The sequence below is a fragment of the Necator americanus genome, chromosome X, assembly GCF_031761385.1.
Source record: "Necator americanus strain Aroian chromosome X, whole genome shotgun sequence".
NCBI classification, from domain to species: Eukaryota; Metazoa; Nematoda; class Chromadorea; order Rhabditida; family Ancylostomatidae; genus Necator; species Necator americanus.
In genome coordinates, this window is record NC_087376.1 from 935,673 (window position 1) to 961,055 (window position 25,383).

At 39.0% G+C, this 25,383-nt stretch overlaps 3 protein-coding genes across 5 annotated transcripts; 1 reads left to right on the forward strand and 2 right to left on the reverse strand.

The window, feature by feature from the left end:
* Positions 1 to 1,679: 1,679 nt before the first annotated feature.
* On the reverse strand, positions 1,680 to 11,892 carry RB195_021130 (uncharacterized protein; the record flags this gene model as incomplete). 2 transcript variants are annotated; one of them, XM_064207717.1, is made up of 18 exons in its annotated part: positions 1,680 to 1,776; positions 2,137 to 2,264; positions 2,332 to 2,424; positions 2,483 to 2,558; positions 2,771 to 2,904; positions 2,961 to 3,161; positions 4,504 to 4,611; positions 4,688 to 4,781; positions 4,832 to 4,967; positions 5,077 to 5,215; positions 5,367 to 5,480; positions 5,533 to 5,616; positions 6,162 to 6,242; positions 6,986 to 7,062; positions 7,130 to 7,212; positions 10,374 to 10,496; positions 11,583 to 11,728; positions 11,872 to 11,892. In XM_064207717.1, the coding sequence occupies 18 exons, from the start codon at positions 11,890 to 11,892 to the stop codon at positions 1,680 to 1,682; spliced, it is 1,935 nt and encodes a 644-aa protein (XP_064063598.1). The 2 variants fall into 2 exon arrangements, with proteins under 2 accessions (XP_064063598.1, XP_064063599.1); XM_064207718.1 differs by lacking the exons at positions 6,986 to 7,062; positions 7,130 to 7,212; positions 10,374 to 10,496; positions 11,583 to 11,728; positions 11,872 to 11,892 and adding an exon at positions 7,820 to 7,879.
* A 2,953-nt stretch (positions 11,893 to 14,845) lies between these two features.
* RB195_021131 (uncharacterized protein) lies at positions 14,846 to 15,826 on the forward strand (the record flags this gene model as incomplete). The annotated part of the gene is made up of 3 exons (XM_064207719.1): positions 14,846 to 14,891; positions 15,507 to 15,603; positions 15,652 to 15,826. The coding sequence occupies 3 exons, from the start codon at positions 14,846 to 14,848 to the stop codon at positions 15,824 to 15,826; spliced, it is 318 nt and encodes a 105-aa protein (XP_064063600.1).
* A 2,523-nt stretch (positions 15,827 to 18,349) lies between these two features.
* RB195_021132 (uncharacterized protein) lies at positions 18,350 to 24,934 on the reverse strand (the record flags this gene model as incomplete). Of its 2 annotated transcripts, XM_064207721.1 has the most annotated exons (8): positions 18,350 to 18,486; positions 19,000 to 19,169; positions 19,681 to 19,747; positions 20,898 to 21,027; positions 21,741 to 21,898; positions 22,113 to 22,208; positions 23,475 to 23,546; positions 24,844 to 24,934. In XM_064207721.1, 8 exons carry the CDS (start codon positions 24,932 to 24,934, stop codon positions 18,350 to 18,352), a joined length of 921 nt encoding a protein of 306 aa, XP_064063601.1. The 2 variants fall into 2 exon arrangements, with proteins under 2 accessions (XP_064063601.1, XP_064063602.1); XM_064207720.1 differs by lacking the exons at positions 23,475 to 23,546; positions 24,844 to 24,934 and having other exon boundaries at positions 22,113 to 22,206.
* Positions 24,935 to 25,383: the final 449 nt, after the last annotated feature.

The window sequence follows — 25,383 nt, forward strand, 5'->3', positions numbered from 1 at the left end:
CCCACCACTCCTCGATTTAAGGAACCTTGGAAATAATCTGAAAAAATGCAGGTTCCTTTGTTTTTTGTTCACTTGTTTTTCTTTTTTTCAAATAATTCTATGTCTTTATAGCGCACGATCGCGTTTGTGAACGATATGGATATTTCTGCTAAACCCACTAACTTTGGAACTCGTCCAACTATCCTTCAGCGCTACAGCAACTGTTGTAGGTCGGTTTAGTTTCATGAGTTTACTCATTTTTACTTCTTATCAAACTCCAGCTACTCATTCCTATGTTCCAATCCAGTGTGGAAGTTACAAGTAGTTATGTTTTCTTATTCTACTTCTAGCTGACTTGACTTTGTTGGAATACCGTCTTTATTTTACTTCGCTCAGTTTTCCTTTTTTGAAAAAAAAATTGAAGAAGAAGTTAATGAGGAATTTTTGGTCAGCTTTCTCAACCAGTGATTTAGATTTAGAGTGGATTCCACCCCTTGTCACTGTCACCATCATAATTGTTTCTGTGTAAAATAAGTACTTACGACCCTCTGTAGCGCTAAAAGTTAAAGGGAGCTAGGTGGGAATTGTAGGAAAATTAAGAACCTAAAATGAATGTGGAGCGCAGTTGTAATTGTAGCGCAGTAGAGACGAAAAAAGGTAATGGGAAGTATTGCCCATGTTCGGCTGTCTTTGAATCTCGGCATGTTGAAACGTAGTTTTAATTGATTTCCTTGAGCTGTAGCCAAGATTGGTATTGATCGTCTTCATTAAACAACGGCTAACGTTTCGACGTTATCGCCTTCGTCAGAGCATCATTAGCTAGACTTGTTAACGCAGCAGACCACCACGTCACGTTCACCAGGTAATGGGAAGTGTGAACACGAGAGCTCCTCAAGGAAAAAAAATGAGAAGAGCCAGTCCATAGCATAAATGCAATATTATTTGCCAACACCTAGTACACCTTGACTGCCGTTGATTTTCGAACTGCTCAAGCAGGCGCCAATAATTTTTCCATTTAGAACAAATAGGGCGGACAGATTTTTTTTTCTCGACTAAAAATCCATCAATCCTATTCATTCTGAATCCACATGTATCATATTCTGGAAAATTTAATTATGGTCGAATGTGCGTACATATTGCCGAGAAGCATTCGAAATCCTTGAGAAGTATATATTTCTACACATCTTAATTTTATCAAGTTTTTGTTGGAATGGCACTTAACTTATTTATGTACAAAGCGAGCAATAATTCTGAGATGGTCCGTGAATACATGCAGTAAGTGTTCGATTCCTCTCTTGAACCGCTTTGAACGCTGAATTTTTAGAAACACACAGTTGTTGCATGTTATTACGTGCAGTAGAAAGCTCAGGTGTTGGTGAGCGGCTCTGAAATTGAAGAAGAATAATGCCTGTTCTGTAATTGCACAAAAAATAGACGGAAAAAAATATATAAAAAAATAAATAGATCCTCAGTGATGCCCTTATTTCTTGAAGTAGATAACTAAATAAATCGGTCCCCTAAGACCTAAACATTAGTCTTAGAGGATCTATAACATGTAAACTAAAGTTGTAAAAGAAAAAGTAAGATAAAGCGTCCAGAAAGGAAGATTCCAGTGTGTGCCCCTCTTCTCTCTTAACTACGATTTCCCCGAATCTTCTCGACTATTTATTATTTGAACTACTTAGTGAGCTATCTTAGTTCTAATTACTCACACATTCGGGAGTTCGAATTGGTAGAGCTTTTCGAGATTCGTTCTCGACGACGAATGTATTTTGTCGGGGCATTACTTCGCCGATTCTGAAAAAGCAAGAGTGAAGTGCTGACTTGAATCCTTTAGTCTCCTAGGATCACTTCCAGTGCAATTGCAAAAAAAAACATCACATAGTTTTTATCAATTCAAGCAAACAGCATATATACATCAGTCTAGTCATGAGCTATATGACATAAACATATTTAAAACACTCTATTCAGAACAGAAATCGTGTCTTCAAGAATTCTTGTCTTTTTAACTGAAATCTCCGCTTTTTTCTGCAAAAACTGTTGACATCGTTACACCCGCAGAATTACGCAAACATTAGAAAGTTGAAAATATATAAGAATTCGTATGTCATGTAACCAAATAAAATGTAGGGAAATTATGACTGAGTTTCTGCGAACCTGTCATATATAACACCGTCGACGTGAAGATTTCTGAAGTACTCCACGTTTTTCATGGTGTTAAGATCGTCCCCCCAAACAAACGAGACTAAGTTGAATTTCTCAGCTCGATGAAGCGCTGAGGCGTCCTAAAATATTAAGTTCACCCCTGAGAAGTGAGTTGCTCAAGAAAATTGTAGTGATGTAGGATATTACCTGAAGCAGCTCTTCGCTATGGAAATTAACACCTAAAAGTCCGTTGCCGGCGGCAAAATTCACAGCTAACTTTGAGCAGTCCGTTCGTATATCCTTCAATATTAGTCAAATAATGAGGTAATAGCCTAACAATAATTAAACTAGGTGGTACCTGAAAAGGAGTGTATCGTGTGGTAGGACCGACAACTAGAAACATTACGGGATACATATGCTGTTTTAGGGTTATCCTGAAGAAAAAAACGTTGAAAGAAAAACAGACCTGTCTTTGCTTCCACCTCTTTTCTTAATGTCGACCCTATTTTTTTCACTAAATAATTTGTTTATGACGGTTAGCGAATGCTGTAACAAAACGAAAGTATAGTCGTTTTGAGATCTTTAGCTTCGGCACGTATGTGAGGACTAGCATCCAGCAGTTTAAATATTTGTTCTCATCACTTACAAACTGCAGACATCCGGGTCAAAGCTTGAGAAAATTACTCGTCTTTTGCCTGCTCCCTCTATAACATTTCGTAAAATGACGTCAACAAAATCATTACGCTCCGTATTAAAAGCAGGACACTCATGACTTCCATCCTGAAACAGAGCGATGTTAGCCTAGAGCAGCACACAACAACTTTCGTCAATCTTACCTTCATTTTCATTGGATATTTGATCTCTATATTAAATCCCACATGTGGACTGACTGCGTCCAGTACTTGCCTCAAATGAGGGAACGGATTATTGTCATCTTCGCTACCCTCCTCTTCACCTGGAGTGACCCTCCATGTCTGGTTCAAATGTTCACCAGGATGCTCGAGTTGTAGGAGATGAAGCTGGTCAAGACTTAGGTCCTGTAATAGGTCTGTCATTTGAGGTTCATTTAAATTCGAAAGAAAAAAAGCAGAATTTTCCCTTGATTTGTATACTTCGGAATGAAATTCCGACATACTACATTATAGATAGCTGTTAATTTAAGCTAACGCTATAGAACACCATCACTCCTCAATGCGTCCCGTGTAGATTCTCTCTCAGCTCACGTACAAGCGGCAATAGTTAGTTCCCTTGAGCTGGACATCCCTCAACACCATCTCTCTGACTGCACTTTGTCGGATTCACAAGATGTCTCTGTTTACTAGCAGGTTCACAACCCCATGTACCTCCGGATTTTCACTCTCTGCTTGTATCAACAAATGTAGTGCTTCTCTCTACTTACTTAGGCTCCCAGATTTCTCAATTCTGATGGATAGTGACACATTGGTGGCCCAGAAGAATAATTGTTACATCTACACGGAAACAATTCTCAAGTAGCAGCTAAAGAATGGATGGAAGAGTAGGGAAGAAAAGTTCGCGGCAACTAAAAAAATGCGGAAAGTAAAAAGTGAACGGGCTCTGCAAACGTTCTCGAGTGGATCCGCCCTAACTTGTCCTAACTGCATACTTCATAAAACTGTTCTCTGCCACTATCTCGATCCCAATAACTCTTCATACGAATACCAAGTTCTCAGTGCAGTGTAGACATAACAAAAAGATAAAAGTATCTAAAAATCAATCCACTTAGGATTTGCGAAGTCGCTTTACAGTAGTTCGTAGTCGTTGTGGTTTTGGAACGCGTGTTGGTTTATATTCACAATGACTTGCGGAGGGCAGCCGATGTACCAAGTCAGTGTTTTTATCCTTCCAGACAAGTCTGGGATCAATTTATCGACTCCGGAGCGGTGAAAAAGTTGGTTGACACTAGTGCGGTTTTGAACCATCGACCGTGCCACAACTGACCTCTTACCGACTGCGCTACACCCACCTTAGAGCCATAGTAACTCTCAGAAAATCACTTAAAATAGAAGAAATATGATTCCGACTTCCACTACTTTGATAGAATAGTTCCCCGCAAAAATATGCGTATATGGATTGCCTTCGGAAAAGTAAAATGACAGCAGTACAACGGAAAGATTCTCTTTTGTAGTGTTGTTATCTTAATACTTATGTGATTTTTAAATAGAGATCAAATTAGTTGGTGACTTTTCAGCTGAGGTCATAGATTTTCGATTTCAGAAAGTTTCGAGTGTTCTTCGAAAAGTAAAAAGTTATTCATAAAGATTGGAACTTTCACTCGAATCGTGTCATACAAGTTAAAAAAGCCACCTGTGAACGTTCTAAAAAAATCATAGTACCTTTTGGAAAGCTTCTGCTCCTCACCTTAATAGCCAATTGATGGTGCCTAACTTTATGGTGGAATAGGTCCCGCTTTCGCCCAGCAACTTCAACCATGACGTGAAAATCATGGTAGATTACCGGCTGCATGTCCTGTTGACATAGGTATACATATATGTATATTTATATGGTACTCAGAGGAATTTCGGGATTTAACAATGCTCCATACCTTAGTCAGTTGCACATCGAATTCTACATAGTCAGCACCATTTTTAGCCGCTTCACTTAAGGAATGTATCGTGTTTTCTCTAGCAGCAGCCATCCTGAAGGCGTTGTTGAGTTATTATAAAGTTGGGGATACTGTAAAGCTTACTTCGTGTATGAACTTCCCATGCCTCTATGGCCGACCTCAAGTGTATTGCGTTTCTTCCAGTGTCGTCCCCATGAAACCGCTATATTATCACGAAGAGAACGATCCATAGGTAGTGACTTCACCAACATGTAATCGACTAAAAAAGAATTATTTTGTTACTCTTTTGAAGTGAACAAGGGAAGATGGACACAGAGTAGGGTGAGAAGAAATTTATCAGGAAAGGTTGAAGGAGCATGTAGCCTTACTATCAATTTGTCCGATTGGAATGTTTTTCAAAGAGATAATCGGAAAAGTGGCTTTTCCATAGAGATCAGGAAGTGCTGCTGGAAGCGCATATGCCAGTCCAATGCGATCCATTTCGTTGAAAACTTCGATACGAAACGCCTGAAAGTTGTGTTTCTTTTTCTTAAAGTAAGAGCTTATTACGATTTAGGAGAATATGAACATTAACCGGGAAATCCTACGGAAAATGTTCTGATTGTCTAAGTAAAAGGAGAGGGCGGAGGAAGAGGAAGAGGACAACACTGCCCCTCACCAAATGCTCCAACGAGACAGTACGGGTTTTGAAAATGAGGTAGTCGATTTTATTTCGGAAAACTGAACCGTTCACATATTGCTGACCGAAAATTGGATCTTCTCTACTCAGCACCTAAAAGTAGAGCTGGTATTTGCTAGCAAAATATGTCAAATATTTAACTCACTGATAGTTGTGTGTTCGAAAAACTGGGTACATCAGGCAGAACTGGGTCGGGATCCGGAAGGCAGTCCTCATCGACGCTTTCCCGCTAAAGTGTTTCGAGTGACCAACTATTCCGAATATCTACTCAGTGGTTGCATCACATCGACAACACCGGCACCATAAAGCGCATGCATAGCCGTGGAAGATATTTAGAAGAGAAGATATTTTGCATGCTGATTGCTAGAGGAAATTTGACAGAAGGCAGTTGATCACAACATGTTCTGCCAAAAAAGAAGTATTTTAATGTGCAAAGCATGTGATAGATAGTTGAATACAGTGTTTTGGTAGACAGAGGATGCCCTCCACAGCATGCCCTTACGTGTATGACGATCCTCGTATGAATAAATCTGTAATCCAAAGCTTGACAAATTTTTTTTCGAGCTACCATATATACACTATATATACATACATGAATTATATTATATCCTTCAGTACTAAGATCACTATCTAACTTCATTTATCATTCAATTTCACTTCATTTCTTTTGATTTTAAATTAGATTTTTTTGGATTAAAATTGCTAATTTCAAATCAAAGCTGTTATACTATTGTGCTAATCGTTTCCTTTAAAATTCATTTCATCTATTGTTACCTCTCTGAAGCGCACATCAAATGGCACAACTTTGATTCGATGCTCCTTGTTTTTCTGGGAGTCCTTGTAGAATTTCAAAGCCTAAAAACCAACACTTTATATTGTAAACAAGCTGAAAATCCAAACACATTGCTTAAAACCAATCTCAAGTTCTTCGGTTTTGTTACTTTTAGGTGTACTTTCCGCTTCTATTCTTCTTGACCGACTTGTCGCTTTCTAACGAAATATACGCTTGTTTTCTTTCTTTTCTTCTTTTTTTTTGAGGGGGAGAGTACTTGCTTCGGTACTTCTTATTATGGTTTTTAGTTAGTCAATGAGTTATGCAGATCTGGCAGCATAAATCCGGTATAGTGACTCTTTGGGAAAAATTTACTTCTACAGAGATTCCTGGTACAATACCGCTTTCTTCTTCTACGTCTACTTCATAGCACTAGAATTTCTTGGCAAAAATATTACCTCCGGGAGCAACTTATCACATGAGCTTAAAATGCGGAAAAAGGTGTTAGCATGATTACAAAAATGATTACGCCCTGAAAAATGATATTGAAGAAGAATTGTTGACGATATCGATACCAAACTTCTATCTTTACAACTATCCCGACGTATTGTATTTTAAGATGGAGAAGGAAACAAAAAAAGAGGGGCAAAAGATCCACTAGTTTTTTGGAGTTAATATTTACTACTAGAACCTCATAGTACGGGATATAAGGCTTAGTTAAAGCTCAAAATGTCGTTCAGTTCCTCGCTAGGAGTAGTCTACGGCCCGCAATAATTGTCGGATCCTACTACATATCATTAGGCACTACGTAATCTGCAAATCTCACTTCGCCATGAATCCGTAGAAGTACAACATTTTCTTCATTGTGGATAATCCATCCATCCGATAACAAGTGGTTATCAGCTAAAGAAAAATCTGTCCGGTGACCCTCAGCTGGAAATATTAAGACGAAAGACTATTAGAAACATACCGTAGTTCCCAAATACATCGTCTGAAGAGAATGTTTGGTTGAGCGGAATGAAAATTGATCGCGGCAACAAAAAAGATTCCCACCTACAAAGATTTTTTTGCGAGTTCTTGAAAGGAATGTATAATAGATGCGAGATGGTGTTTAACAAATTTCTAACAAAGCTACCAACTTGAAGGTCTAAACCCGTTTCTGCGGGACTATTCCGTTACAAACCTCAGCAAGCATTGGAAGTGGGCAAAATTAAGTTTTGAAAATACCAGTGGAAAGCAAATGATTTTCAGATATAATATATGCGGACTACAATAAATGTTTAAGTCCCACTTGATATTTGACTTGTTTAGCACTTGATAATTGCTTCAGACCCTCCTTTTTTTACAAGACCAAATCGAATGATCAAATCGAAAAAAAGTCGATTGTTTTCAAAAGGACATGATTTTGTTGCGTAAAATTCAGCGAAATTCTAGTGAACTCTGTTCCATCTTGTTCTTTTTTTCTGTTTTATGGCACACCTGTAGGTGTTTGAATAAATAAATAAATAAATAAATAAATAATTTTCAGCAGATTCTATGGATTATTTCCGTACTTGAATTGGCCAATTTTTCTCGCAAACAGACGATATTTTAAATGATGTTAAATTCAGTTCTATGTACAGGGTCCGAAATTTCTCCCTTGGTCCAGAACTCCGCCCACCTCTATACCAGGGATGGTACGATTATCGTGGCCTAGGCATGGGTTACGATCACCGGCCATCTCACACCTCCCTGGGCGATTCCTCTGGCGATTCTGCATGCATAGATAGACTCTATTGTATTTAAACTCAAATCACTGGGTTGCGACACTTTTACACAGTTCTTACTTAGGAGAATAGGAGTGATTACTTGAAACATCTAGGAAGAAAAATTGCTAACAAACAAATTAAACCAAGAAATAAAAAAGGAAAGTAAGGGACTGAAAAGAAGAAAGAAGTGAATGGTAGCCGAAATCATGGTGGAACTTGAAAAAATCTAAAACATGAGAAGCTCTAATTTTTCTCAATAAAATTCCTTAATTCGTTGCTTTCCAGCAACTGTTTTTCTATGGGGTGTTTTATCCATAGATAATGGAACCCGGCCAGCACATTATTCGACCAAAGCCATGCTAGAATATGTGAATTACTCCACCGTGCTTCGTTTAATGTATCTGTCGTTTTTCTTCCGAGAAATTTATTCTATCAATTTATACTACTTTATGAATGCTTGTGAAAGCTAAAGCTGAGGTTTGATGTAGCTGTGTAGTTCTAATGGGAAGGAACTGAGCAGAATAGTCGTCAACGTTTGTTTACTTTTAAATAAAATGGTGTGGCGCAGAATTCCCAGAGGGATCGCCTAGCGGGGAGGTATGAGATGCCCGGTTATAGCCAAGGTAGAGAATTTGTACCTTGTAAATAGGATTGAATTTCAAAAGACAACTTCAAAAACAAAAATAGTTCGTAGAAGCTGCGAAAATCTGGTTTTGGTGAAAACAGTCGAAACATTTCCTCCTATTTGGTCACTCAAAAACAACGACCAACTGTCATCCATCGTCCGTCCAATTTAAAGGCATTACCCCACGAATCTGGGGTGGTGCGGATTTCCGGTGGAGTATTCGTGTACGGGATCCTAGATTATTGAGAGCAGGGTGATTCCGTTCATGTCTTCTTAATTGCCGTAGAAAACGGCCCGGAAGATACGGTTTCGAGCGTTCCGGCGCACTATTTCCTACAACGAGTTTGATTGGAGCGCGCCAGCCTTGTGCATCTTCCGGACCGTTTTTTACGGCAATTAGGAGGAGATGGACGGAATCACCCCCTCTAAATAATGTACGAATACTCCACATGAAATCCGTACCTCCTCAGATTCGTGGGATGATGCCTTTAATTTTTTCTTCGAACATAAATGTCAAGTCAACCGAGCTCCTATATTGCCTCAGTGATATATGCTTCTAAAAGGAATCCCGATGTTATAGCATACTTTTAGTCCTGAAAACTTAGATTAGATTTTAGATTTGAACAGATTAGAATTAGAAATAGAGAGGAGTTATATATTTAATAAATAGCTCTTTGAGAAGTTTTCCGAACTAGTTTCTTCTCTTTTTCCTTTTTTTCTAAAGCTACCAGTGTATACGTTTTTTTTTTTTTTTAAATAACTTTCAACCTTCAACTTTCGTCAATTTCCGAAGATGATGGAAATCATGTATTCACATATGAATTGAGAGGCCAAAATGTTGTGAACGTTTTTCTAGCTGAGAATATGTCAAATATTCTATTTAATTTTGAGGAAAAAGCGCGAGAGCTCCAGACGCCCTCCTTTTTCAAGGAGATGTATGCGCAAGATATGCCACTGGCAAGGTTACGGTGGTGTGAAAGTAATTAGGGAAGTTTGATGAAATTTCACCTGTTTTAAAAACTTAATTCTGGAAGTATGCTTGAAATCAGCGGCTCATTTGCTTTCGATTGGTATTTCCGAATTTAATTTTCCCCACTCCCAACGATTTCGAGGCCTCGTGGTGGATTAATCCGCGAGAAATGGATTTTAGGAGAGTTAATAGCTGAATAACTGACCCATGTCATCTCATGTAGTACTGGTCTTGTGATTAAATTAGGAATAAATGGCATAAAGTACATGATTTGAAGTTTTTTTTTTTGAGAACATTTTTACTAGACGTGGGCTCCACTAGCTTAGTATGTGGAAACCGTTTAGTAGAAAATCCTAACTTCATAGTTGCGCAGTGCAGGAAAATCTCGCTTACTCCATGTTAGAAAAAAAAGAGAAAAGGAGCGAGAGACTCTGCTTTACAGGGAAACAACGGGTTAATTAAGCCATCCTTCGGTGTGTGTGGTTGTAAATTTCAATCAATTATTATTATTATCAAATATAAATTTGTATTTTCGACAGCGTCCAAAACTTTTAGCAAGTAACTTCATCATATCTGTATTCAAACCAACAATTATATAGTTTTTACTATTTTTTGTAACATGTATATACGTATTTATAAAATGTAGCAAACTATTCACAAAGAATAATGGATGTGGGATTAAAATGTTCTCAAAACTTCTTTTTCTACCTTTTTTTTTCTGTTTCTAAGCTACTCATAATATTTCCTACTTAATCATTGAACCGGTTCTAGGTGGGATGACTTGAGGTACATAATTAGGTACATACATATGTATGCTTGGCGATGTTCACCGAATCCATAAAAATTTATGAGAAAATGAAATCGATCATACCTATGAACAATAAGCATTTGTTTACTGCCTTCTGTGCAAGAATCCAGATAGTATCCAACCATATAACGATATTTAAGTTCTTCTGCTGTTTCACTGATCTCGGCAGTACCTGTCCAGACATCACTAAACCAACATTGTTAATTCCGCTCAACTCGGTTAATTGGAAAGATTAATGACTTTTCCGGAAAGTGGTTGGAACTAATTTTGATCAAGATAATCTCAAAAACCTAATTTTGTATAAAAACAAATAATGTTGGCCAAAACAGTCCAAGTGTAAAGTGCGACATCCAGAAATATGGAAGCATTGGTTAACATAAATGTCCTTTGCGGTTTGTATGCACCTTAGAAAGATTTCAGGATAGAAGGAACAAAGTACACTTTTTTATTCAAACACGTCAATACTTTGACTGCAAAAGTTCGTAAAAAGAAGGAATATTCTCAACAAATTTGCAGCAGATTGAAGGGTGGATAAGACTTTCGAGACTTGTCTTTGAATGTTCGAAAAGCGAATAATCGGATGAATAAATATTTCCTGATTGAACTTGATTGTTCGAAATCTCTCAAACACTTTCTGAACACTATGGATTTTTAGTCGGAACAACAAAAGGAAACTATGCACGTTATTCACGAAGCAGTAAGAAAGACGTCAAAATACCTTTCAAAATGTTTTTTTTTTGTTTTTTGGAAAATTTATTTTGCTTTGTCCAATTATGACGAATAAGCGCGACATTTGTCTTTGTATGTATGAGTAAATTATTGCTTTTTGAGCTGACGTGAGGAACAGAAGCGTTACTCAGTAATTGAAGGAGAGAATTCTAATTCTGAGACCATCCAAAACGTTGTTCTTTCGTAGCACTTAACATCTCATTAGCAGCCTTTTTCAATATATTTGAAGAGTTAATTAGCTAACAGTAAGGTGTTTGATTTTCCAAAACCTAGCGAAGCTGGCCTAGAAAAGATGAACATTTCTGACGTATGTTCAATCAGAAAAAAAAAGTGAGCGGAGTCCAATTGTGAAATCCATAGAAGTCCTCATTAATTGCCGTTTTTAGAAACTCCTTTTGCCTACCTCCTATTTATATGTCATAAAAATCTTAGTAAACATTTGATCATTGTTCCTATGCATTTATATTCGTGAAAAAAATAAAACAAAAGAATTTTCTAGATGAAAGTGAAAAGATGTGGGTACATATAAGGAACTAGACTTACCTGTCTGTGAGGCTTTTCGTGAGTGGAAGAGCTTTGATCGGGTCCCATTCACCTAGTGAAGCATCTGATCCACATACAAATACTTTTTCCCATAGTTTTAACCTCAAAGCTCTTACTCGAAAATTCACACGCGTTTTTTCCATCATCTGTAAATGTTTTTTTGATATAACTAAGAAAATAAATTTTATAGGGCTACTTAAAGGCAATGGTATTCGCAGAGAATAAGACGGAAATTAAAAAGCTTGCCAGCTGACAATTGAACACCAAATGAGCAGGTCTAATCTAGGACCTGACAATCCACATACCGCATGTCTGAATACCTTGTACACGAATGTGTTTCTCTTACAAAAACATAATAAACCATAATTTGAGACAAAAAAAAACATACTAAAAAACATTTGGCGCTATAAAACAGTTTGATGGAGCGAATAATCTCTATTTTGGAAAGTTTTTCTCTATTTTTCTCTGTTTTCAATTCTATCCTTCTTTCTATTGTTTTTTTTTTCTATTCTAATCTCTATTTTTTTCAAAGTTAAATTTGCGCTGGATGTCGGAGAAAAACTCCACAACAAATGTTGTGAGGAATCAGAAAAATTCTCCATGAACAGTTTTTCTTTGCTGCACGCACTTTACCTCTGAAATGTCCTAAGTTTTGCTTTTCTGTCTAGGTGCGGTAAATCCATGGATATAAAAACATAGCTCTGAAAGTTTCGGCAACTATGATGGATATGAAAGATAGGAGAAAACATAATTTTATTCTTGTTCTCGGTCAGATCCAGTTTCAGTAAGCAAAATATTAAATAGATGGAGGCACTAGGACTTGTCAATAATTCAAAAACGGAAGAAAATTATTCAGACATGGAGATTAAGTTCAGAATAATGCATTCAAAATTCATGAGTTTATAACTTCGAACCTGAATTTCTTGGTAATTTGTGGCCCGTAGGTTTCTGGGAACATTGTATCTGTTATGAGTCTGAACCGTTTTGATGAGATTACACTTAAAAAGTCAGCATTTCTTCATTTTCCTACAATCAGCTCAAATTTACAGAACAAATGCTGAAAAGAATTTAGCTTCAGGAAACACAGGAACTCATAAGTTCCCTTCAGCAGTAAGCGTTTAAACCTACAAGTTCTAGACGTAGGTATTTCTTGGTGAATTTTTCTCAAAAAATACAAAAGCTTATTGACATCACAGGTCTCTTCTCTCTTCCTTTGTTTCCCACAATAAGTTTTTTAAAGAATTATGTAAGGCGAAAATAGTGCCGAGAAATCAGAGAAAAGTACGGATTTTTTAAAGCAGTTCGTGCATTATTCGCCTTTGTTTAGCATTTTCATTTTTGTACCTTGCAATCTCGTAGGAACATCAAATAATCAAATGGATGCTGTACTCTTCCCTACGCGTACTCTCAAAATCACTGAAAATTGAGGAGATTTTGCACTTATATGAGAGAGAAAATTGGACGGAAAAAAGAGGAACTATTTCGCTTCGAGTATTTCCAGTCCTGAAAACTAAGAAACTACGCGGTGACGAATGTATCACATGTTGCCAGCATAACAAACCGGAGAGGCTGATGTCGCAGCGATTGTCGTGCGAGTCAAAAAGGGGGGCGTGAGAAAACGCGTATTGCATCGCTGATACGGCGATGAGAGAAAAGCGTGCATAAACAAAGGATGACGTAAGATACAACGATTTGGAGATGTAGTTCCGGCGAATGACCAGAAGCTCGGAGGTGCGTCCGAGGATCCGTCGCCTGCCCTATCACATAGAGCAAAGTCGGCTAAAACAACAGAAATATGAGGTGCGCAGTGTCATTCGATATAAGCGCATCGAGGACAGAACGTAGAGTGCATTTCAGGCAATCAGGACATTTTTCCACTAAGGATAGATGATGCTGCGACGATGCTGAGAACGCATACATGTAGAGCATCGTGTAATCGATTGTGGTGGTGAGAAGCCAAGAGAGGCAGCGGAGGTTCGCGCATGATTGTGTGAATTGTCTGGAACAAGCAGTTGTAGACAATCCGGATATCACCTGACGCATGCTTCATTGCCGAGTTTATTTGTTGTATTTTTTTTATCAGCGCCCAACCCCTTTCTGCTAGCGACCGCGCACGTGATTCAAAGCCAGTCCACTCAATTTCTATCAGATGCTTTCGGAGTCGTGTTTTCGGAGAGCAGAAGGCATTCCCGCAGAGAAGTGGGCAGTTAATAACGCAGTTTCCAGACATCGAAAACCGCCATGTAGTGAAAGAATTTTTTTAAAGTTTTCTTTTTGAGATTAAATAGAAGCTGGAAAATCAAGAAAAACAAAAGAAACGAATGAAGAAAGCGAATGAATATTCGGAGCAAGTACTAGATGGAATTGAATATACTAATAGAGATAAATTTGGAGCACATCGCGCGAATGTTCACAGTATTTCATGGGTAGTTTCAGTCCTCTCTAGCTTATGTTTTCTATAGTTATCTTATTTGTCGGTTTCCTTAAGCTCACACCTGTTTGGGAAATACCAGTCCCACTGGAATGCTTCCAAATATTGGCTCAAACAATCCAAAATTCTCTCGAGTACCCTCAGCAGTTGAGTGGCTTTCTCTGGATGGACTTAGAGCAACCACAACCCCAGTCTTGTTGGTTGGTTCGCTTCGGGCGGTGTCGAACCATCGACTGCTTAGGCGTGGCGGCTACCTCTTACCTGTGTGCTACACCCGCCCGCGGCAACAGCATATGAAAATATTATTGCAGACACCCAAGCTATCGCATAATCTTAAGGTAAGGATTATATAAGATAAAGGAAGAAGCTTATTTATTCTTTATGATAGAAGTATTGTCTCAAGAAATAATTTGATCTGAAATTCAAGTGTTTTCGGCTCTAACTTTGTCAATTAAATTTTACAAAACTGAATTTAACTGATTAATGTTAACTTATACAAAACACTTCTGAAAAATTGGTTCCTTTATCTGTTGACTTATAATTTGGATATAAATAGGATTTTTAGAACCAATCATAAGGTCAAAATCAATCTACACCATAAGTAATATGTGAATCTTACGACGTTCTGCAGAATTAGAGCATTTGACTCGGCCTCAGTGGTGATCATGCGAACGCAGGAACGCTATGAACTCCTCCCAATCTCATGCAGAGCATATAATTACCGTTGTAACTTACCTCACATACTAAAATAATATATGACGAGAGGATAGCCCTTATGAGATAACTGTTTCCTGCGGGTTTTTCTGACGCCGATACCTATACTTACATCGCTATGCTCGTTCGATCGGTGCGTAGGGCAGAAAATAGAGGTAGTGTGAGTAAGTGGCTGTGATGTATGGCATTTGTTCGGGAAATGTAAGTGGCGGGAAATATCCATGCAGCGCTTTAGTGCCGGTGGAACTTTCCTCGAAGGGATGATCCACTGTTCCAGTCGTCCAGCATCATTTGCTTCGAGCTTCGCCATTGCTTTCGTGCTGGGTCATCTGAGTAATAGAAAACAACCGACCTATGTTAGTTTATCTGATTTTATTCAGATTAGAAAGGAGAGAAATAGATAAAAGTACACGAACGGTTCTGGAACGATATGATAAACAGTTATGTAGTGGAAAAACTGCCAAGAGACACCTGTCTCTTGAAACTCTCGGGCTGATACGTCAGCGTGGAGCAGCACGAGCCGCAAGGAATCAGTAGATTCAAATGAGTTGGGAAGGAATTCATATGCGTCCAACGTCTCCAATGTGTCAGGTTGATGAGAAAGTCTCGCCAGTTTTTTTTTTTGGAAAATTCAGAACTTTCGGCTTTTGATCAATACCCATGATATATCACGTAGTATTTGTAGAACATTCTCGAAGCTTCCCCGCAAAAGATTCGCAAGAGAAGATACAGTCTTCGAAGACAGACCGCGAATTTTAATTTTAATTTTGGGATTTGAGGGAATGCTGTACTACGAGCTTCGGCACATCTCCTTCATGATAATGTCAGACTCTATATAGCTAAGGAGACCCATAAAAAAATTGAAAAGCTAGCTAGGTACCCCATCCTCCCTATTCTGCCCCTTCTGATTATCATTTATTCCAGCCTCCTTAAGGCTTTCCTGGCGAAGAAAATTCTCACCAAGTTTGATGACATTAATCGGACGGTCATCGACTTCTTCGACACCCAGCCTCCCCACTTCTTCGAGAAGGGGATGGTTGACCTGCCCGTTAGGTGGAGCACTGTAGTGACTAACGATGGCTATTGTACTGTTGATTGATTACCATCGCATGCCGAATAAAAGAATAGAAGAAAAAAACCACAAAACTGACAAGGCTTTCTTACCAGCCTAATATATTGGAGTTCCACTGAAATTGGCAAAAATTCGGCAAGGAGTGAAGACAACCGGTGTATGAGCACTTCAAGAGCGTAAAGAGCGCATAAAAACGTAACGTAAGAACGTAACGTACGATGAATTCATGGAGAACTTATCATGGAAACAAGATTCAAAGTTGTTTGAACATACTGTTCATTAACAGTTCCGGTGTTTTGACTCAAAAAATCCAGCACTCGCGCGATCTGTTATTTTCGAAGTGGAAGCAAGGGCAGAAATCAGTAAATCGAGAAGCGGTAAACATCAACATCGTTAATTCGATTGTGGTTTTCAATTAAGACCTTCAAATAGATAGGACTAGTACTGTTGCTGCTGAATAGTGAAGAGAACAGGACGTAAATAATTAGTTCTCGTGCCTTCTACTATTGTTGGAAAGAGTTCTTTTGAGTTTGCAAAAGTTCAGCGAAATGAGGTGAATTTAATGTACGGTTCAGAATCTCCTAACAACAGGAAAAGTGGAAAACATAAAATGTTCTTATTCAATTGTCGGGAGCAAAAAAGAAGCCGAACATCTCTGGAATATTACTTTTGAAACTATTAGTATTGGAGAGCAAAAAAAAAGAGAGTGGAGGTCCAGCGGAACATGCGTTATTTTGAAACTAGGCTATTTAAAAATGATTTACTTTTTAACCGTTGACCTAATCAAACAAATTTCTGGATTTCGAGACATTAATGCCTATTTTACGTTCATTTTGCCTAATGAGATCTTCAGTGCCATGACGTTCCTTATTTGAATGCAGTTCTCAGTTTCTTCGTGATTATTTCTTTTCCTTAGGCTCTTTTGAGCAGACCTAGTGGAAAGTGGTACACATAAATATATGAAAGCCTACATTGAGGGCATCACTCCACGAATCTGTTGTGGTGCGGATTTCAGGTGAAGTATTCGTATAAAGGATAGTAGATTATGGAAAGGGGGGTGATTCCGTCCATTTCTTCCCAATTGCCGTAAAAAACGGCCCGAAAGATACAGATTCGAGCGTTCCGGCGCACCATTTTTCACATGGAGTTCGATTGGAGCGCGCCAGCCTTGTGCACGCGCCGCATCTTCGTTTTTACAGCAATTAGGAAGAAATGAACGGAATCACCCGCCTCTCCATTATCTACTATCCCGTATACGAATACTCCACCTGAAATCCGTACCAATTCAGATTCGTGGAGTGATGCCTTTAAATATTTTTCCTATGAAATGACCAACTATAAAGCCCTGAAAAGTGGGTAAGAAAAGCCTAATATTTCTTCAGGGTTGCTTTTATATTGGAAATACATTAGTTTTATAAAAGAAGTACCTGTTTAGAAGGATTGAAGGGAGCGATCACAATTAGGAAGGGAATAATATGAAATCATTCTACGGACTCTCCCTCTCTCATCTAGCATGTATAGCTGGATGGTCGTGGTGAGGTTTGTGAAGCATAACGAGGTTTTGCTTATCTCTTCGTATCTTTTCTTGGCATCCAGTGAAATAAAAGGATTAAAGAAAGCTCACACCTGACATTTGTGGTCGACAGAGAAAGAAATGAAAACTGTGAAGTAAAATATCGAATTATGAAATATTTAAATTAAATGCGGACAAAATTCGGGTATAGGTCGTTGAGTCAACCTACTAACGTTATTTTTTGTTAAACAATGATGCAGAGAATGAGGAAAAAGCCCGCTTTGATCAAAAATGACTACGTAGAAAATAATAATACCAATAGGTCGGGTGTAGCGCAGTTGGAAAGAGGTTCAACAGGCAAGACAATGGTTGGAAACCGCCTCATACCGACATACTTTGTCCTTTATATTTCAATATCACCAATAATTATGAATTAAGCAGTAATCATCCGGGAATATGACGCCCCGAAGCAATGTAGTACAATGCAGATAAACATCAATAGTCAATAATTATTTATTATAAAATTGTTCATGTGATCTATTCAAAGGAATTTACATATTATGACTTGTATAACTCTACATTCATACTACGTTGATACTCGAAAAAATCGATACCATGAAGTTATCGATTTGAGATTGAAACCGATGACTTGTGAAATACAGTGTTAAATGAGCTATGCAATCAGGTGACACGAATATATCGTGTGACTTCCTTAGAAGTAATATAAGAAAAACCAATGTAAAAATAAACAATTGTTTTGCTGTAGATGGCACATGAATCAGGCAACTGAGGCTGAACATTGAATATATACTCGCGACTGTCTATGAGTCGAACAAACCTATGACAAGACTAGTTTCATACGGATTTTCAGGAGCACATAACACTGCTAGAGGACGCTGATTTTTGAAATCGACGGCAACGTTCGCATGTTGCTGAGTGCGTAATCTTTTGGATTTCGGGCTGAGATTAAATGCAAGACATTTGGGAAAGCAAGAGAAGAATGAAAAAGGAAACGTATGATAGCTGGGATGGACACTTTAGACTCGTTGATGTTCGAGTTGTTGTTGAGCGGCAGCTAGCTGCGCTGATTGAAGTTGATATGTCCCGGGAACGATGCCATATCCGGCCGCAGCATATCCGTACGGGTCCAAGCCGGCTGCCTGTGCTGCTTGAACTGAAACAAACACACACATTTCTTCAAGAATATCACATCCCGTATAGTTGAAGATTTCACTCAAATGTCAACTATGCGAAGAATACAGAGCTATTCGTTGCAAATAATAACTCCAGTCGTTCTTGGATCTTCCATTCTACTTAATAGGCTAAAAGTCGGCAAACACCAATACAAATAGAATGAGAAAGTAAGAATAGAAATTTCCAGGTTATAATAGTTCAAGTGCTATTTCAGTTATTAGTCGGTAAGGAACTGGCTGGTCTGAGTTTGGACTTACCGAACGTGTTTCAGATAGTTTCTCCCAACAATAAACAATGCCTCATTCGGGAATGACGCACTTTTTGAGATGGAAGAGAATCCATCTGTGCTGCAGAAAACATGAATAAAGTATGTAGCAGCTACTGTTAAAGACTAGAATAGCGAGCTCTCGAAATAAGCAGCATTTTCACGGAGCCTTCGCACGGAACATATAGTCTCAGTCTTGTTTCCTTCTTAGAAATCCACAACACTCGCCTTGGAATCGTGATCCTGCTTGCGGAATAGCATATGCGGCTCCAGCTCCTTGTCCATTTGCAACTGCTGCAGCCAGGGCTGTGTAGTCCACGGCTCCCTGGCTCTGAGCGGCAGCAGCTCCAAGTAGTGGATTTACTAGTCCAGCAGAAGGATAGTAGAGTTGTGGTAGTCTGGAAACCAGCACAGTAAGCATACGATAGATCACCACAACGCACGCAGCTCACCCCAAACGCACATGCGTGCCGGCACGAATCGCTGTTAGTTGCGAAAAGAATTAGATGAATGTGGATGGCCAAAAGAGGAAAGTGAAGGCAGATGATGATGTACGGTTGCATGTTGCGTGCCAACCTCACAAAGCTAGCTAGTTACGTCAGTTGATAATTCTCGAGAGATGGATTTTCGACAACCTCACCACGATCACCTAGCTACACAGGCTAGGTGGACGGGCTAGGAATCGTCAAAGCCCGCCACCCTCACACACAGCATGGAATCAATCTGCACACGCACGCCTAACCTTACATTTTCTGTACGTTTGTTTGTTTCATTATTCCGTCTCAACCACAGGACATACAGCTAAAATGATATGGATACGTCGAACACAGCAGCTTGTGGCCCTGACACCGCACTGCTGGTAGCAGTAACTCAGATCACTTCGAACACACATGAACTAGCAGTACTTACCCGATACGTGTCGGGAACAGAGCCTGTAACTGTGTCTGCAGTGGCAACTGGACCTGGTTCGCCAATGCTGAAACGAATGGAAAAACAGATATTCGAATTCTGAGCTCTCAACAAAACAGTCTCAAAAATCAGTTTGGTGTCAGTTTCAGTGTTCCAGCTATTCTTCTTCGTGGAAAGATTCCTGTGAAATTGTTTTAGTGTTATCGTGCGTCGTCTGTAGCTACACGAAATTCTATTTTAACTCTGAGATGAGAAGAGACAAAGCAAAAAAGGAAGCCTCGGAATAATGTTGAAATCGTTCCTACGCGCTAGCTTTCAACGACCAGCTATGAACAATTAAGAAAAATTTCCAGCGGAAGTTTTTGTGTCACTTCAAGCGACCCACGTAGTGGTTCCCAGGACTTGACGTGAGGAGGGCAGTTTATTCAAGGCACAAGTCACAGGAAAGGCAAAAAAGAAGAGCGAAAGTGCGAGACTTGCAAAAATAGTTTTTCACTAGGTTTTTAGGCTATGTGAATGGTACTGGATAACTTCTGTGCTGTATGAGGAGGTAAAAGTAAAGATGTATAATGTCTTCAAATACTACTGCAATAACCACGAAAAAAGTGAATGATACTAAACCACTACTACAGTATCCACTAATACTAATAACGCTAATAACAATAATAATAACACAATCACACTAATAGGAGCGAGCTGTTCAAAAACGAGCAAGCTTGTCTAGGAAGCAAACAAAAAGAAACTTTTTCCATGGGAAATGATTACATTGAGATATTGAAGCATGTGATTTTGTTACCTAGGCTTCTAATTAGCTCCAATATGAGGTGAAAATTATGATGTAAAATTCAATATTGATGAGAAGTATTTGAACATTAAAGTTCCAGTTTCTCCGAGAATTTAGCGTGTGACAAGCAGAAATGCAAACAAGAATATGATGTCAACAAGAATAGCACATGAACACAATTTTGTAGTGAGTTAAAAAACGTTTTCCGCGAAGATATGCGAATACGCGGGAAACATATCTCTGGAATACTTTAGTGGGACATTGTTTGTCTTTTCAATTACTGTACGCTCAACTACATGAACTGACTTCGTTCTAAGTATTTGCTGAAGTTTACTTTGTGTAATCGACTATTTTTATGGTAGTTTCACTTCCTAGGATCTTGTAATAATAACATTTTGATTAAAAAAAAAGAATTTCGTTAGTTACTGCCTACCTGCCAACTGCACATTCGTTCGTGGCTTTGCTCCAAGATATGCTAGATTCACATTTGCTTTTCGACCATCTATAATTGGATTCGGATCTTTACATGCTCGTTCTGCTGCCGCACGATCTTTCATAGTCACCTGAAAAAAATCACTAAAAATGCTAGACTTCTGTTTACAATTTAGGTCGATAAATCATTGGTTGAGGAAAACTCAATGAAACTGTAAGGAAATCGGATCATTAGAACTTAGTTTTGAAAGATTTCGAAGATTCGTTCCTTTCAGATTCCTCAAGTTGGACAAGAGAATTCTAGAAATCAGAACAGAATTTAGATCTTTTTGTTTTTCCCAAAAGTTGAACTCCTCGGATAGATCCGATGACATTTACAGACTAATTCTCTTAATTTTACAGTTCCTACATGAAATTAGAAAGGAAAATAGTTCTAGGTGTTCTTGGATATACCAATAAAATAGGCTAAATGAAAAATACTGCTAAAATAACTCAACTAGTGAATTTTGGAATATCTAAGAAATTCCGGATCTGGCAGAAATCTCGTAAATTTCAACGAAAATGAGTAGGAATCTTGGTGGAAGTTAGGAAAAGCAACGAATGTCAGTATTAGGACTTGTTTCAACATAGTGTATATTATTTTGCATCGGGAGAGCAGAAAATATACAGTAACGTTAAAGATAAACCAATAGATTCAAGATGTCAAGTTCACTTTAAGCGTTAAAACCATCCTCTTTTCAATTCACTTCAAGTCCTCGTGTAGGATTTAATGCAACAAAGTTATCACAGTGAAACATCCATCTTTTCTCTCAAAGATATAGTGACCGAGAGTAAATCCACTCACAAATCCGTATCCTCTGCTTTTTTGCGTTTGACGATCGGTAATGACCACAGCCTCTTCGATGTCTCCGAATTGTTCGAAATACTCATGAAGAGTCTTGTCGCTTGTGTGATATGGTAGTCCACCGACGAATATTTTCGTAAACATCGTGTCCCGACTTCCTTAATCATGATTCGACACGACGCCGTGAACCCGAAGTAAACAGTGATAGAACAAATTCAGTCACACATTCCACTGTTGCCCGCGGGTGGGTTCATGGCACTAGCTCACGTGACTCACCCGGATCGTCTCTGAACCGGGTTTCCTTCCCCTTTCTTCCTTTCACACACACCCGCACAAACATAAGTTCGCACATAGCAAAACCGGACCCCCTACCTATGACCGAATCTGTCCCGGCAGAGGCGAGTGCAGCGGCGGCCGCTTGTACCAGCGGATCACTCAATTGTCCATATACTGATGAGGGAAGCATATCTGAAAAGATCGGATGTGAAGCTTTTTTGAGAGGAAGCTGAGAAAAAACAGCTCCACCAGATTTCCCAAAGCTCATAGCAAGACTTGACCCTCAGTCCTTGATAATATTTGTTGCTGGGATTATTTTCTAATTAAATATGCGAGATTAAAGCTTGCTTTTTGAAGAAATGGTTAAGACCAGCGCATCTTTGAAAGGGGAAGCTTAAAATTGTATGAGCAAGACTTCCTTATGTTTTAGGCATAGATTCCAAAAAGACGCTGAACACTGGTCGGTCGGTTGCGTGCACCTTGCGATTTCAATATTTGCGTCTGGTACAGATTCTTGAGACCTTTTTTTCCTCGGTGTTCAGCTTTAGCGAAGAGGAAAAGATGTAAGAGGAACTTCTCAAGAAGTCCTTCGTACCGGAAATAAGAACAAGAATGTTCGATTTTATGAAAAAGTGCCATTGATGAGGCTTGACCTGCATCAGATAAGAATTAATTATTGAGATTCCCAGTGAATAAGATTTTTTTTTTGTGCTGAGACAACCTTTTTTGTTTCTCGTTGTTGTTGTTGTTAGAGAGTTCAAAAGTAGAAGTAGAAGAACGAATTCGAGGTCCAAATACGTACCAGAGGATGATAGACTTCAGCTGTGGTTGTGTTAACAATAATTCCCTTTCTAGTTTACTATAATTTAAGTTCAGAAAAACTCTTTTTTAAGCGCTACCAAATAGTAGTAGTAAGCTCTAATGCAGGAATTCCAATCACATTTTGTAGAGAGACAAGAAAACACTGGTCCCAATGCCGAGGTCGAGTTTCTAGAATTGTTGAAAAATTATTGAATTTCTGGAATTACGAATCTTCGACGACCAAAGCAACAAACGTTGTAGAAGAATCAGTATTTATTGTTAATCGTGAACCTCTCAGTCGGAGGTCTCGTAAAGATGGAAGATACAGGAAAATGGCGAGAAAAAAACGTGCAAGCCGGTTTTCTAGGTTTCGGCTTGGAGCTCAGCAAGCTCTTAGCGTTTGGAGAATAACTTTTTCCAGGAATGGATTCTCTTGGTTGATTTAAAGAAGCTGTTCGGGCACTACGTACGCTCAGTGTCATTGATTTATTTAAACTTAGTGATTTTTAAAATCATTTCTCATCGAACAGAGCAGAGATTTTATGTCCTTAGTAATAACACCTGGTGGGAACATTTCTCAGGACAATAACTGCTATAAGTGGGAAGTTTTCAGGGGTTACTCGACCATTATTACTCTGTAGTTCATTCGTCACTCACCTATTTCAACGATACAAACACTGCACACTGCACACTGCACACACAAATGTCCCTGCGGGAAATTAGGAGAACCTGGAATATAATAATGATGGTAATATTCGAACACGAGAATAGTGCGAAACAATTTTACGAAATGTGGGAGAAGAAGTGATGAAGGTAGGAAAAACAAAAAGTTACAATGTACTGGAATTTAAAGTGGAAAAGTCTCGTCTGAAGCGACAGATCTGGAACCGATCGCACCTCGGGCACTGGAAGTGTTCGGAGCACTTCGGCGATTGAGGGAGAGTGGGAGGTTTTGAGAGTCAACACCGCTGACAGCCGCTCGGGCAACTGTCGCTCTCTGTGCTCAACGAAAGCCTCGGCGATGCGATGCGAAACCCTGATGATCCCGTTGTGTCATTCCATTCAAATAAGCAAATACCACCAGAAAGTGTCAGTCTACACAAGATCGCTGCAAGAAATGAAGATATTTCCAGGGACATCTCCAACCGCTTATCCCATCCTACAGAAACTATCTATTATGATCGGCACGATTTTTGTGAAATTACGTGAAAACTGCACGGCAGATTTCTCATGTAGTTCTTGCATCGAATATCAAGTGCTTTACACTGTTATTGCGTAGGTGCAGCAAGAATGTCGGAGAATTCGAGGAGAGTTCGTTGCGTCCAGTGCATCCACGAAGTTCGTAGCCAAACGCATCGTCTGCCTCGGATCGAGGAACGAAAGGAGTTAAACTTGAAGGAATGCTGCATGCAATTCAATACCTCAAAATTCGGCTACGAGGCAGTTACGTAGTTCTCGAAAAAAATGGTGAAAATATATAGTATTTTTAAACACAAATAAGGGTTGGAAAAGGAAGAGATTCCTACGATACATAGAAAGGTGATATTGGAAAGTCGGAAGATGAGGCTGAATATGAATATGGATAGAAGAATATGGACATTCACGTTCCATTCTATCAAAAATGCTACCATGTTTTCTCTTTGGAAATAGTGAATGTGAACTTTTTAACGAGAGGATGAAAAAAGATAAGCAAAGGAAGCACAACGTGGATATGCAGAAAACGAGGCGAAAGCGACCATTTGATGAGGAGCGTAACTCCTTATTAGGAAGAAAGAAGAGAGTAAATCGCGGCAATAGAAGGAAAATGAGACCACTAAGTATGCGGGGAGGAATAGAGGAAATTCCGAAAGAGACAGTTAAATACAGTGATTAAAAATGCTGCGCATGTTTGAAAGATAAGAGAAAGGGACTGTAATTTCTCCGATGCAAACTGGCAAAGTACCGTGGAAACTCTATCTTTAATCTCGGAATACTGATCCAGACTGTTGGTATTCAACACGTTAGTGGTTTAGCACTGCTGATATACATGTTGTATAGGTTTGAGAAGTGGTAGCACCGAGCGGAGGACTCCTCTTTGTTCGAGCACAAGTGTCGCCGTGAGGACACTCTTTAGACATACGCACAAAACATATTTAAAGGTCTTGAACATTCCATCATTCGCTCATCTGAAATAATTTGGGACAAGCATTTTTGAAGAATCCCCAAAGATAACGATTTAAAGGCGAACTTGTACATCATGCTACAATCCTGTCGAACGAGCACACGAACAGCGGAGTATGGACGTTTGTGGATCGGGATGTGTTGAGGGATGCAGCAAGATTGCAAAAGCGTTCCACGAAAGTATTTGGATAACAGTTGGTGTGATACACACACAGCCAGATATCCCTATTTCAAATGGACTGTCGTAATAGGTCACAATGCATAAGAACCCAATTCTGGAACTCGTTCTATTACACAGTACGTTCCTGAGTAATGAGTGCCGTGGCGACAGGGGAACTATCTATGGTTAATAGACGTCAGAGTCAAAACTTCCCAACAGAACGGGTAGAGCAATGCACCTGTTCAC